The sequence below is a fragment of the Tachyglossus aculeatus genome, chromosome Y2, assembly GCF_015852505.1.
Source record: "Tachyglossus aculeatus isolate mTacAcu1 chromosome Y2, mTacAcu1.pri, whole genome shotgun sequence".
Lineage (NCBI taxonomy): Eukaryota > Metazoa > Chordata > Mammalia > Monotremata > Tachyglossidae > Tachyglossus > Tachyglossus aculeatus.
Window position 1 is genome coordinate 837,820 of NC_052094.1, and position 14,737 is coordinate 852,556.

Consider the following 14,737-nt stretch of genomic DNA (forward strand, 5'->3'; position numbering starts at 1 on the left):
GATAAACGTTGGAGGCCTTGTTCATGTCAGCTTCCACAGAAGCACCTAAAAAAGGATTAATGAGTGTGAGAGTAACAGCAAATGAGATTTTTGTTTTCTTAAGCAAATAGTTCAAGCAACAGTGCCTTGGTCAGTAAAGTTGGAAAACATAGGCTTGGAGTCATAAGTCAATGCTATATTGACTTATGGGCAATGCAAAGTGGCCAGCACTGAAATTCTATATTTTATGGGAAAAAATAACAACAAAGGTCTGAAATGATAAATGAGGCTTCTGACATGGCCTTTGTGTGTGTGTATGTCTTAAGATAATGGGAAGCAGTGAGGTCTAGTGGAAAGAGTAAAGACGTGGGAGTCTGAGGAACTGGGTTCAAATTCCCGCTCCTCCACAAACCTGCTGTTTGACCTTGGGTAAGTCACTTAACTTCTTTGTAACTCAGTTCTTCTCTCATCTGCACAATAGGGATTCAATAATTGTTTTCCTTCCAACTTAGACTGTGAGCCCTATGTGGGATCTGATTCTCTTGAGTCTAATCTACCTCAGTGCTTAGTACAGTGCTTGGCCCAGAGCAAGTGCTTAAATACCCCAATTAACAACTCACTCATTTTCTAGTGGGATCTTGGAAGTGTATTCCCACACTATTTTATTTTTCCCAGTTTTGGTCATATTTAGACACCTAGTGATCACCATTTTGTTTGAGCATCACCAAATCAATAGTCTCAAATGAAACCAATTCTGCTTCCTTCAGCACCTAAAATAAATTAGGCAGGCAAACCCCATGTGGAATATTTATTAACCAAGACAAAATCAGAAACCATGACCTTTTTCCTCTCTGCCTCAACCAAAAGAGAGGTAAGATATGCAGACACTTTATGGAAGGATTTAACAAGACCCTATGATTTGCAGACACTTTATGGGAGGATTTAACAAGACCCTATTTTCAGATGAGTGGCAGGATAATTGTTTAATCAATGCTGCTGCAAATTTACACAGGTTTGGAAAGGTGTAACATTTCACACGGGTTCAAAATAATTTCAACTTTTTATCAGAGAATTCAAACTTCCATGTGGAGAAGAATCATGGTTTAATGGCCAACCAACAGCATCATGGTGTTCAAAATAGTGAGACATTTGTCCTTTCTTCATTTGTTCAACGGCACAGAGAGGTTGTTGTTGCGATCCATTAATATGTTTTAAATCAGTGGGTAAAATCGGCCTCTGAGTGCAGGTCAGCTCACTTGTAACTAAAGAAAACCACCACAGTACATGGAAAAACACATAAATTAGCACTGCAGACACATTACAGGTTAAACACAGAGTATACAATTCCAGAGCATTTTAGAAGTGTCTTCATAGATTCGCTCACCCATTTATTTAATGTAATGCTACATACCAAATGAACAGAAAAAGCCCTCTTAGCATATGCAATCCTATCCACATCATCTTGCACATTTTCTACAAGCCCAAACACCTTCCCAGCAGACTGCATTCATAGCTAACTATTTAGACTTGTGTTTAAAAGAATTCAAAAATGGATTTAGTCACACCTAGAGGCTCAAGTCTGCCAGGTCTTTATAGGTGATATGTACCTAGGGACCAGTGTTCCGAAAGCCACAACAATTATCACAGCTTCAGTACAACGTTTCCACTCTTCTAGGAATGTGTCAGGTTTACCTAAATCAGACCAGAACTGGGTCTACAGTAACAATGGTAACTACCACCTCAATTTACTACCAGCGTTTCATGACAAGCAAATAAACGTCATATCATATTCATATGACCTCCTAATAGGCGCAAACATTTTAATGCTAATCACCAATGGTGGGTTGTTCGAGGAAGTAAATTGCTTTTAACCACCACGTAACTAGTTCTTGTTGACAGACATCTATCAAAACCTACAATCTGCTACCTGTTTCTTCCCATAAATACAAATAACAGGAAACTTTGCCATTGTCTAGGAAAAGGGCACCACGCTAACGTGGGTTTTGAAATAAACTTGGAGAATAACCTTGCGCTCACTTTTTGAACACCTTGTCTCCCGGCTGCTAATTCCCAGGGACTGCTTGTACATCATCAACAACATTTCACACTGCTTATTTCATCCCTACTCTCTGGTTTACAGCTCCAAGCCATTCATTGCCTAACACTCAGGATGGCAAAGCAAAGCGCTTACTTTCCCTGGTCTGAATGTCTCATTGCTCTGTGGGGGAGAAGAGATGGAGGTCGGGGTATTTAAGGGAAATAAACTCAGGGGGTGGAAACTAAGTGTTTTCTTGCCATGAAAATACAGAGGGGAGAAGGAATGGGATAGAACCCAGAGCTGGATAACTTAGATGAGAAATATTTGTGAGGGAGTGCTGGGAGAGACCATTCAAGGATGAAGGGGGTGGGAGGTGGGGGGCTGTAGATGCAGCCATGGGGCTTTCTACAACCTCCCATGGCAGAATTAAACAGTACCCCTTGTCTGAAGTGTTCCCTTATCTGGGGGAAGGGGTTGGGAGGCAAGAAATCACAGGCCCTTGTCGCTGGGCAGAAGAACCCCCCCCCCCACACATCTCTTTAACCTCCAAATAAGGGTTTACTCAGGCACTTTTGCTTCCCTTCTAAAGCCTAGCCTCCAAAAGAGTTGTGTAAAATATTTCCTTCCAAGTGTTAGCAAAACGTATGGGATAACAAAGGCTGATGTAGAAACAGCAAAAAACCCAAAAACAAAACCAACACAGGACCATAAAAACGTGCCCATCTTTTTGGTGGATGACACGGGCACCAATCATAAGTAAGAATATGAAAGAATAAATTAGCTACGCTACAAATATGACAAGGCGGGTCAGGAGAGGTGGCGTGGGTATGCCCACGTCTGCATGTGAGTGTGACTGAGAAATGTCTTCGCTGCACTCCCGGGCCCATTAAGAGGGAGAGGACATACAGTCTAGAAATTCATGACATACACACTGGCAAAAACCGTACACCATAAGAATAACGAGGCTCGAAGGAATGAGGCTGACGAAGATGACCCCAAGGGTGACTTTCTTAGACACCAATAAGTAGATCCCCAAGGGCAAGGAGCTGAAGTAGAGCAATCCTAGCAACCACACGAGCACTCGGATAGAGGTCTGGAAGAGCAGGGACGTGCAGTTCCACACGGTCCAGTTATGTGACACGGTGGCCATGGAGTCAAAGCTTGTGGGGCGGTAGAACTCGACCATGGGGGTGGAGCTCAGGGACAGGGGACTCTCCCTCTGCACCTCCATGATGGTGATGACCAGGCAGTTGGACGAGGCGTGGGATGGGCTGACCAGAGAGGCCAGCCTCTTGGGGGTCAGCACCAGCTCTGTGGGGTTGTCCAGCGGAAACTTCTTGCCCTTCCCGCCACAGGCCAAGTTCACCAGGATGTTGTTGTCGTCGGGCAGGCTGCTCACCTCATCGTCGGGGAGACAGGTAACGAAGCGGCAGAAGGGGCAGCTGATGATGCCCTGTGGGGAGTCCCCGAAGTCGAGGATCTTGTAGAGGCATTTGGCACAGACCCTGTGACAGCACTCCAGGACCTTGGGCTTCCTCTGTCTCAGGTTGTAGCCATTGTAGCAGATCTTGCACTCCAGCTCGTCCGACGCCTGGGCCTCGGGCGTTTCCTCGGGTAGCGGAGTGGTCATCTTGGCGGCCAGAAGCGTTTTCCTGCTTGGGGGAGGGTTGGCGGGGGTGCTGCTTCAGGATCCCCCAACCCCCTCTGACCAGCCAAGGCAGGTGGGGAGGCGAGGAGGCTGTGAAAACGTTGGGAGCGGCCAGAATCGCCCTGTCATCCTCTGCTTGTGGCTGTGCCTTGGTGGGGCCTGTGTTTGACGCGAGCCCTCGCCTCCATGGGAAGAGATGGCAGGGCCAGTTTTCTGGAGGAAAGAGACAGAGACACAGAGAGAGAGAGAGATGCCACACTGAAAAGGGATTCTGGGAGAATGTTTTACCACACCTCTCTCTGGGCTTTACAGTGAGGGGGTCATTCCCTTTAAGTATGAAACCCCGGATGGCAAATAATAACAGTAATTGTGGTGTTTGGTAAGTGAGCAGGGTGGCTTACTAGTCAGAGGACCCGGGTTCTGATTCCATCTCTGCCACTTGCCTGTTGGGTTACCCTGGGCAAGTCAGTTAACTCCTTTGGGCCTCGGTTTTCTCATCCATAAAATGGGGAGTTAGTACCATTTCTTCCTCCTACTTAGAGAGGAAGCCCCAAATGGGACAGGGACTGTTCTAGACCTGATGATCTTGCCTGTACCCTAGCATTTAGTATAGGGCTTGGCATCTAGTAAGTATTTAACAAATACCACAATTAGTACTATTACTACGTGCCAAGCACTGTGCTAAGCACTGAGGGTCACGGCAATCAGATCAGAGGAACCAGGAATACTTGACACAACCTAAGAACTTATCAAATACCGTGACAGTACTTTAAATATGAGTTAAGGTACTAGTTACTGTCTCCTGTACTTCAATATATGTGGCCCTATAAAATACTAATAAAATATTTATAGTACTATGATTTAATTTAACATGATTATATAACAGATGGTAGCCTCTCCATAAGACTGATAAAAATTCAATGCTGTTCCCAATTCCCAAATGAAAGATGAACTATTTTATTTACTTGACCAACCTCTAGAACATTTAAGCAATTATCTTGAAAGAATCCATCAAGTACTGACTTTGAAGGAGCTAATTCTAGGAGGGCTGGCCTGACAACATTGATTAATCAGAGCTCTGGTGGCATTCCTGAAGGGTAGCTCTTTACAAGTACCACTCCTGGAATGGTAAAAGAAGAGAAATGAGACTACAATGCCTTCTCACAAACAGCTGGGTCCTTCAATATAAATACTCCGTAACATTAAAGAATGTGTGTGTGTGTGTGTGTGTGTGTGTGTGTGCGTGTGTTTGTAAACCACATTCTTGAAGACAGTTTCACTGATGACTGAGTTCACCCATGGGTGCGTGAATGTGTAGCTGAGAAGGCCGTTGTAAGTCCCACAGTGTGTACACACAGAGAATGTCTCTTGTTGTTCTGCTGTCTCTGTTGCCTATTGTGCCTGATGCTGTTTTCACTTTCGCTTCTTTGTTACTAACCCTCTGGAAGTTTCCACACAAGATGAGCTACTCCATTCTTGAATCTTTAGTTTTCCAGTTCCTTAAAGTAGTGTTGAATAATTTATTGCAGTGTGAATTTAATAACCTTATTTGGTCCTAAGTTTTGATTCATAAGAACTTTGAAATTGACCTTTAATGGTATTTGATCATTTCCCCCCAGACCTGACTCTTACAGACTCATTTTTCAGTATTCTCCTAACTTCCTCAGATCTTTTTTGTTATTTACTGCTTTGAAACAAAGATTCTTGCTTTTTTACCCTGAAGTTAATTACTTCCTGTCCTCACTGTTGAAATATAGATAACTTGCCTAAAATGCTTTTAGTCCAGACTACTGCAAATTAAGGTTGAGGTCTCCCAGGATTTCAGATCCTGCATCTTTCTTGGATGACTTAAGAAGGGCTGAGAAAGTGGGCAACTGGGCCTGAAGCGAGGAAATTTGGTATAGTGTCGATGAAGAGGTTTTTTTTCCCCCGTAAGTGGTGTTTGTTGAGCATTTACTATGTGCCAGGCACTGTATTAAACTCTAGGGAAGAGACAAGCCAATCGAATTGGACACGGTTCAATTCTCGACTTCCAGTCAACCTATCCCTGTCCTCTCTTCTCAGGGCCCCCTTTTACTCCCCTCCAATCAACCCCTCCCAACTCCTATGTACCTCTCCCACCCCCCTGCCCTACCCAATCTACCTTCTCTGAAAGACCAACTTGATGCCCTTAACACCGTTCTCGCTACTGAAGTCAAATCTTTCTCTCTCCTTTATTCCTTCATTGATCTCATACCACTAACCCACAGCCCTGGATCACCTCCACAGTCTGCTTCCTTTGCTCCAGTGCATGAGCCACAGAGTGCTGCCGGCAGAAATCTAAACATCAGGTTGACCTCGTCCACCTCAAGTTCATCTTCGCTTGCTCTATTTAACTCTGCTCTCTCCTCTGCCTGGTAAAATTATTTCTCCATCCTTATTGACACCCATGCCCATTGCCCTCACCCATTATTCCAGATGTTTAACTCACTCCTCAAACCCCCAACCCTCCCCACCCCATCTCTTGCCCCTAATGACCTGGCTATTGACTTAATTAAGCAAATTGAAACAATCGGGCCTGATCTCCCTCTTCCTCCTCCTCTTGCAACTCTCCCATGTCTCCTAGGAGTATCTCAAGAGGAGTTCTCCTACTGTTTCTCAAGTCCACCCCCTCCACCTGCACATCCAACGCCATCCCTTCACACCATACAATGTAAGTAAATTCCTTGATCACTCAAAAAGTAGTATTTGTGTGCCATAATTGTCCTACACCCTCTGCTAGTTAGTGCCTTTGTTTCAAGTCTCCAGTTCTCCTGTCAGTTTGGATTGTCCTAGCTATCATGCCTCATTTCTTCGATGTCACACTACATCAGTCTTCTAAAACCATTTTCTTAAAGCAGAATTTGGGGTTGGCTAATTACACTTTTGGCTGACAGCAATTCACTGAAAATTTCTTAATTTTGCCACAGGGAAAATTAGGGAAATTTGGGATAATCTTCTGAAAAGTCTGAACCCGCTGCCGCCCCCCCCCGCTCCCCCAACATTTAACAGTACAAAGTCTCTTCAGATTGGCTTCTGCCAAAAGAGAGTACATCCAAATTCTATATATCACTTTGAGGTTACCACTTGCTGTAATTTCTTATTTTGGCACAAGTACTCTCAGTTGTACCCCAGAGTTCACGGGAACAAAAAGGCTTATGATCACAGGCCTGGAAATCAGAGAACCTGGGTTTTGATCCCAGCTCTGCCACTTGCCTGCTGTGTGACTTTAGGCAAGTCACTTCACAGTGCCTCTGTTTCCTCACTTGTAAAATGGGGAGTCAATACCCATTCTCCCTCTCACTCTGACTGTGAACCCCATGTGGGATAGGGATTGCATCTGACCTGATTATCTTCTGTCTACCCCAGTGTTTAGTACAGTGTTAGCATTTTGTAATTGCTGAACAAATACCATCATCGTCAAATTTTAAATTCATTGACTCATAGGGCTGAAGCGGCCATGCCCTTTCCTTCTAATTGTACCACAATCAATCGTATTTATTGAGCACTTACTGTGTGCACAGCACTAAGTACTAAGTGCTTGGGAAGTACAAGTTGGCAACATATAGAGATGGTCCCTCCCCAACAGTGGGCTCACAGTCTAGAAGGGGGAGACAGAGAACAAAACCAAACATATTAACAAAATAAAATAAATAGAATAGATATGTACAAGTAAAATAAATAAATAGAGTAATAAATCCGTACAAACATATATATATATATATATATATATATGTATGTATATATATATAAATATAAATATACAGGTGCTGTGGGGAAGGGTAGGAGGTAAGGCATGGGGGATGGAGAAGGAGTGGAGGGGGAGAGGAAGGAGGGGGATCAGTCTGGGAAAGCCTCCTGGAGGAGGTGAGCTATCAGCTCTCATAAAAACCACTACAGTAAAATGAAAATAAATCCCAGCTATCAAGCTCTTCAGAGAAGGCGATTCCAAACTCTTGGAAATTGATTCCAAAGTTAAACAACCTCTACTGCCAGGAAATTCTTCCTCAGGCCCAATCTAAATTCTCTGGGCTGATTCATCAACCTTCCTCCTAGTCTTCACTAAACAGGGGAAGTGATCAGCAGAGACCCCTCTTCCCTCAAGGAATCAATCAATTGTATTAATCGAGCCCTTACTGTGTGGAGATCACTGTATTAAGCACTTGGGAGAGTACAGTACAACAGAGTGGGTAGACATGTGTGCTGCCCCCAAGGAACTTACAGTCTAGAGGGGGAGAAAACCATTGCAATAAATTCTGGGTATGTAAGTAAGAGCTGAGGGGTTGAGGGTGGAGTGTACTAAGGGGACAAATCCAAGTGCAAGAATTTCCTACTTTTTAAATTCTCCTCTGTATGCAGAGGAGATGACATTGCAGTCATCTTCTCTAGATGGCAAGTTTGTTGTGGGCAAGGCATTTGTTTACCAACTTCGTTGTACTCTACTTTCCCAAGTGCTTAGCACTTTTGAATTCCAACATTGAGTTAACAATCTGCGTAGTCTTAGCTTGTGTTTCACTTCATCTTAAATCATTCCCTCCACTCCTCTCTTGCTCCTCTTAGTCCAGGGGATAATATAGCCTGGGATAGAAGAAATCGAGTGATTTTCCCAAGATAATATAGTTAGTGGTGGAGCTGAGGTGAGTCAAGACCTTAGCTCCTTTAATTTCAAGACTAATATTCTATTTCCTACTTCTTTCTGCCTTTTAGGTTTTGAGTAATAATAGTAACAGTAACATCAGTTAAGCACTTACTAAATGTCAAACACTGTTCTATGCACTGGGGTAGATACAATCCCATTCCTCATCCCTATTTTACAGATGAGGTCACTGAGGCCCAGAGAAGTGAAGTGACTTGCCCAAGGTCACACAGAAGACAAGTGGAAGAGCTGGGATTAGAGCCCAGGCCCTTCTGATTCCCAGGTCCACATTCTATCCACTAATGATAATAATAATTTTTTTTAGTTATTTATTTTATTTTGTTAGTATGTTTGGGTTTGTTTTCTGTCTCCCCCTTTAAGACTGTGAGCCCACTGTTGGGTAGGGACTGTCTCTATATGTTGCCAATTTGTACTTCCCAAGCGCTTAGTACAGTGCTCTGCACATAGTAAGCGCTCAATAAATACGATTGATTGATTGATTGATTGATTAATAATGATGGCACTTGTTAAGCGCTTACTATGTGCAAAGCCAAGGCCTTCAAGAAAATTCCAAGGAAAATTCAAATTCACAGAATAATTCAGAGTAATATTGTCCATCAATCAATCGTATTTACTGAATGGTATTTACTGAAGACTTGCTATGTGCTGCACCCTTGTACTAAGTGCTTAGGAGAGAATAATGCGGTAGAATTGGTGGACATGTTCCCTACCCATAAAAAGCTCACACTCTAGAAGGGAAGACAGACATTAAAATGAAGGTCCCATAGGGTAATTAGAGAGTAGAAGGACATAGTCCTTCATGAATGTGTCACAGCAAGATGACTTTCGTGTCCCTCCTCAATGGCTGCTGAATTGCCCATTTATACCCAACTCCCTGAATTTTCCTTAGCTCCTTTCTTTAAAAGGTCATGACATCCATTGTTCTTGAGTGTGTTTCTACTGTCCTTGTTCTTAGATAGCTAGCTTAACTGAGACTCACCTCAATCTCCTGAACCAATTTTCTACTGGGTGGACCTGGTGCTTTGGCAGTCTTCGAACATTTTCATTTCTTGATCATCAGTTCTGGTGATACCCTAAATTCCTTGATTAATAATTCTGTCCCCCGTGGGAAATTTATGAGAAGTGTTGGAATCTATTCGACCATCCTTCTCTGTGAACAGCCAGGCGGAACCGTCCCTCGATTTCGGTGGTCTCTCTCTGCCATCTGTAAATCACCCTCACTTTGTCGGCTCTCGGATGCCCTACCATCTCCTTCACGGACCTTGTGTTGCTAATGTACTAGCAACATTTTCACATTATTTATGATTTTGGAGTTTGTTCCCTGGTTTGGCTCTTAAACAGAGGGGCAACTGAAGACTTGGCATTCAAGAGATGAAAGTTCGGGGATGAGGTAGAGAGCACTGGAAATGGCCTAGTTGGCTACTTAATAATAATAATGATGATGGCATTGATTAAGCGCTTACTATGTGCAAAGTACTGTTCTAAGCGCTGGGGAAGTTACAAGGTGATCAGGTTGTCCCACGGGGGGTTCACAGTCTTAATCCCTATTTTACAGATGAGGTAACTGAGGCCCAGAGAAGTTAAGTAATTTGCCCAAAGCCACACAACTGACAAGTGGCAGAGCTGGGATTTGAACCCATGACCTCTGACTCCCAAGCCCACGATCTTTCCACTGAGCCACTCTGCTTCTGAATGCCAGGCCTGTGCTCTTTCCACTAGGCCACACTGCTTCTCCCTCTTCTCTAGACTGTAAGCTCACTGTGGGCAGGGAATGTGTCTGTTTATTGTTATATTGTACTCTCCCAAGCTTTTAGTACAGTGCTTTACACACAGTAAGCACTCAATAAATACAATTGAATAACTGAATGAATGAACGAAGAGGTCTATGACCTCAGTTAAACCATGCTGTCCACACCTGTTTTTCTCCATATGGCTGACCAGAACACTGCACAAATTGCATCCTTCACCTTCTTAATTCAATGTTCCCAATCTTTATACCACCAGGCTCCTGGGTTACCCAGCAAATATTGCACCAGACAATAGCCCCCTAAGTCCTTCTGACCATTCTTGGGGATTACCAATGCCTATATGTGTTGGGGAGAGATGGCTCTCTTAGTTCTGACCATTCTTGGGGGTTACCAATGCCTGTATGTGTGGGGGAGAGACGGTTCTCTTAGTTCGGAGTGATCACTGTGGAGAGCGGCACAGTGAAGGGCGACACTTTGGGCTTTCTTTCTTGGCCACCTTCCTTTCACAGTTTCCAGGGTTAGCATGACAGGTCTCTGTAGCACAGACTGTAGGCCTGCAACTATGCCCCTGGTAAGAGGTGGCACGGTGGTGATGGTTCACACTTTTTAAATTTAATTTTTACTTTTTCAACAGTATCTGTTGAGTGCTTACTATGTACCAGGTACTGTACTAAGCACTGGAGTAGATACAGTATAATTAGGTTGGACATAGTCCATGTCCAACTTGGGGCTCACAGTCTTAATCCCCATTTTACAGATGAGGAAACTGAGGCATGGAGAAGTTAAGTGACTTGTCCAGGGTCACCTGACAAAAAAGTTGCAGAGGTAGGAGTAGAACCCAGGTCCTTGGGACTCCCAAGCCTGTGCTCAATCCACTAGGCCATTATACTTCTCAGCAAAAGGTCTAGCTTCCAATTTTGGTTGACAACCCCTACTACGTACATATGCTTACAATCATGGTTAAACCATGTCTTATGGAAAACTCCCTTGCTAGTGGCCCTTTTTTAAAAAAAGGTGGTCTTTTCACGTTACATCTGTGATCATTGTGCTTCCTCACAGCTGCCCCGCAGTGACAGACAATCCGGTGAAAATTGGAGAGATGAAACATAGTTCAGTAGGAGAGTCCCCTTATATTAGGATAAAAAGGAATCCAAACACACCTCTTCCCAAAACTTTCAGGAGGGTTTTGGTTGCTTCTTTTTTTTTTTAACAAATTATAGTGTCCTTCGCAGTATTGCAAATCAAATTCGCTATCTCCTGAAAAGAGGTAGGTTTCTACTCACCCTGCTTCAAGTGCCCTCTGACTCAGCAGGAAGTGACCAATCCAGCTAGTGAATTGTTCCATCCGGCATTCTGTAGGCCCCTAAAATAAAGTAGAAACCTGAATTAAAAAAAAATTAAAATTCACTCCCTAAATTTTCCGCATTTGTAGATGCTTCAGCCAAGCTCTGGGGCTTGGTTCAATCTATTTCAAACCACTTTTGCTTTCTCTGAGCATTTTTCACAACAGGGATTTCACTGACAGCTCTAATCAATTTGTCGTTCTGCAATACAGCCACAGGATATGTGGCACATTGACTGATTTCTGGTTTATACTCAATGGTCAGAGCTAACTCGGAATGGCTTGGTATGATGAAAAAAGATCCCTGTTAGAAAGGGAGGGTGTTAATTGCTGGGGTGGGAGGGGAGGATGTTAATCTTCAAGGATTCCAAGGATTGTATAAAGGACTACCTGCAGAAGGAATTCAACAATTGGTCAGTAGTATGTACTGAGCACCTGCTTGCTAGGTATTGTACCAAACAGCTGGGAGAACCCAACAGAATGAGTAGGAACTGGTCACTGCCCTTAAGGAGTTTCTAAGCTAGCTCAAGGCTAATACTAAATTTCAGCGAGTTGTTTTTTTACCTAATTGACGATGTAAGACTTTCCAAAAAGTACAACGGGAAGTTACAAATACTTTCGAGTTTATGCAGAGCAGAAGGAAGGATATAAATGGGGAGTGGGGGCGTGGTTAGAAATCAAATGGGGAAGGCCTCTTAGAGAGGGGCTTTGAAATGGGGAGAGCTTGTTGTCTATGTATTTTGAAGAGGGAGAGAATTCTGGCAGATTGGAGGGTGTGACCAAGAGCTCGCAAGTGGGAAAGATGACAACAAGGCCCAGAGAATGGGTGATATTGAAAGGAACAATGAGTACAAGCTGGGGTGGGATGGGAGAAGAGAGTGGATAAAAAGGAGGGAGAGAGCTGATATAATAATAATAATAATAATAATAATAATAATAATGGCATTTATTAAGTGCTTACTATGTGCAAAGCACTAAGTCTTGAAACCAAAGGTCAGGATTTTTGCTTGGTATGGAGAGGAACGTGTTGCAATTGGAGGAGGGGGAAGATATGTGCAGAATGATATGTTAGAAAATGATCTGGGCAGCAGTTAGTAGAGATCAGATTAATCCAAGGGTAAGTTATTTCCTTGAAGTCTGTTCAGAAATGGCATTAAGTCTTTTAGAGAAGCAGAGTGGCCTAGTAGAAAGAGCACAGGCCTGGGAGTCAGAGGACCTGGGTTCTAATCCCAGCTCTGCCACTTGGCTGCTGTGTGATGTGGGCAAAAAGCACATAATGTCTTTGTGCCTCTGTTTTCCCACCTGTAAAATGAGGAGTAAATCTTATTCCCTCCGTGGGGCTGACAGAGACTGAGAGACAGGGAGAGAGAGACAGACCGAGGGACAGAGACCAAGAGACAGGGAAGGGGACTGACAGGGACAGAGAGAAAGGGGGGAAGACAGAGAGAGACCGAGAGACAGGGAGAAAGACAGGGAGGGAGAAAGAGACAGACTGTGGGGCTGACAGAGACTGAGAGACAGAGAGTCGTCCTTTCCAAGCACTTAGTCCAGTGCTCTGCAAACAGTAAGCGCTCAATAAATATGATGCAATGAATGAATGAATATGAATGAAAGAGAGGGAGAGAGACAGAGACAGAGTGGGAGGCTGACAGAGACTGAGAGACAGGGAGAGAGGGAGGGAAACAGAGACAGAGTGTGGGGCTGACAGAGACTGAGAGACAGAGTTATAGTTCCCAAGTGCTTAGCCCAGTGCTCTGCATACAGTAAGCACTCAGGGACTGTGTCCAACCTGAAAATCTTGTATCTACCCCAATGCCTAGGACAGTGCTGTACAAGTAGTAGGCACTTGACAAGGACCATTATTGTTATTAGTAGTAGTAATAATAATAATAATAATTACAGTTTTTGTTAAGCACTTACTATGTGCCATGCACTGTGCTAAACTCTGGGATAGATACAAGTTAATCAGGTTGTTCCACCTGGGGCTCACAGCCTTAATCCCCATTTTACAGATGAGGTAACAGGCACAGAGAAGTTAAGTGACTTGCCCAAAGTCACACAGTGGTAGAGCTGGGATTAGAACCCACGACCCCTGACTCCCAAGCCTGTGCTCTTTCCACTGAGAAACACTGCTTATTACTATTTGGGCACTGAGTTTCATTCACTGTAAAATTCCCTACAGAACATCCCCACTCATAACCAGGCAGCTCAGTTATTTGGCATGGAAAAATGAATTAAGCAAATGGGCTGCATTTAACCTGCCTCCCTATTGCTTCTGGGGCACTCCAGGCCTTACAGATCAGGCTCAATGTGCTTGGAGTCCCCGCAGAGGCTGCCAGGGCACTGGAAATATTTGGAGTGGTTTGGGATAACACTATTTCGAACACTCTGTAGCTCCTAGAGGTCAGTCTGCCTCCTGGCCCTAATGATGATTCTAATAGATGTCTCCAGCAGGTTTTTACCAGGCTGATCACCATTAGTACTTGATCATACAATAATATCATTACTTATCTCTAGGCACTTTCCCATGGCAATAGGGATTAAAAAACCCTAAATTATTGAGTGCTTAGGGGGTTGGGCTTCTAGGGCACAGTTGGTACATAAGAAGGGGAAGACAAGGTGGGGAGATGAAAGATTAGTCAGGGAAGGCTTCCTGGAGAAGATGTGATTTTAATGGGTCTTTGAAGAAGGGGAGAGTGCTCGTCTATCAGACATGGGTTCTAATCCCAGCTCCGCCATGTCTGCTGTGTGACCTTGGGCAAGTCACTTAACTTTTCTCAGCCTCAGTAACCTCATCTGTAAAATGGGGATTAATCAATCAATCAATCAATCAATCAATCAATCAATCAATCGTATTTATTGAGCGCTTACTGTGTGCAGAGCACTGTACTAAGCACTTGGGAAGTACAAGTCGGCAACACATAGAGACATTCCCTACCCAACAGAGGGCTCACAGTCTAGAAGGGGGAGACATAGAACAAAATCAAACATATTAACAAAATAAAATAAATAGAATAGACATGTACAAGTAAGATAAATAAATAAATAAATAAATAGAGTAATAAATATGTACAAACATATATACATATGTACAGGTGCTGTGGGGAAGGGAAGGAGGTAAGACGGGGGATGGAAAGGGGGACGAGGGTGAGAGGAAGGAAGGGGCTCAGTCTGGGGTGGCCTCCTCGATGAGGTGAGCTCTCAGTAGGGCCTTAAAGGGAGGAAGAGAGCTAGCTTGGCGGATGAGCAGAGGGAGGGCATTCCAGGCCCGGGGGAGGACGTGGGCTGGGGGTCGATGGCGGGACAG

At 43.9% G+C, this 14,737-nt stretch overlaps 1 protein-coding gene across 2 annotated transcripts in view; it reads right to left on the reverse strand.

Annotated features, from left to right (window-relative positions):
• Positions 1-822: 822 nt before the first annotated feature.
• RNF182 (ring finger protein 182) overlaps positions 823-14,737 on the reverse strand; it is a 48,743-nt gene continuing 34,828 nt past the window's right edge. For both annotated transcript variants that reach the window (XM_038768097.1, XM_038768096.1), the window contains exons 2-3: positions 11,372-11,451; positions 823-3,878 (exon numbers count right to left, since the gene is read on the reverse strand). In XM_038768097.1, coding sequence (XP_038624025.1) covers positions 2,904-3,647 — 744 coding nt within the window. In that variant the 5' untranslated portion in view covers positions 3,648-3,878; positions 11,372-11,451 and the 3' untranslated portion in view covers positions 823-2,903. The remainder of the gene's footprint in view (positions 3,879-11,371; positions 11,452-14,737) is intronic.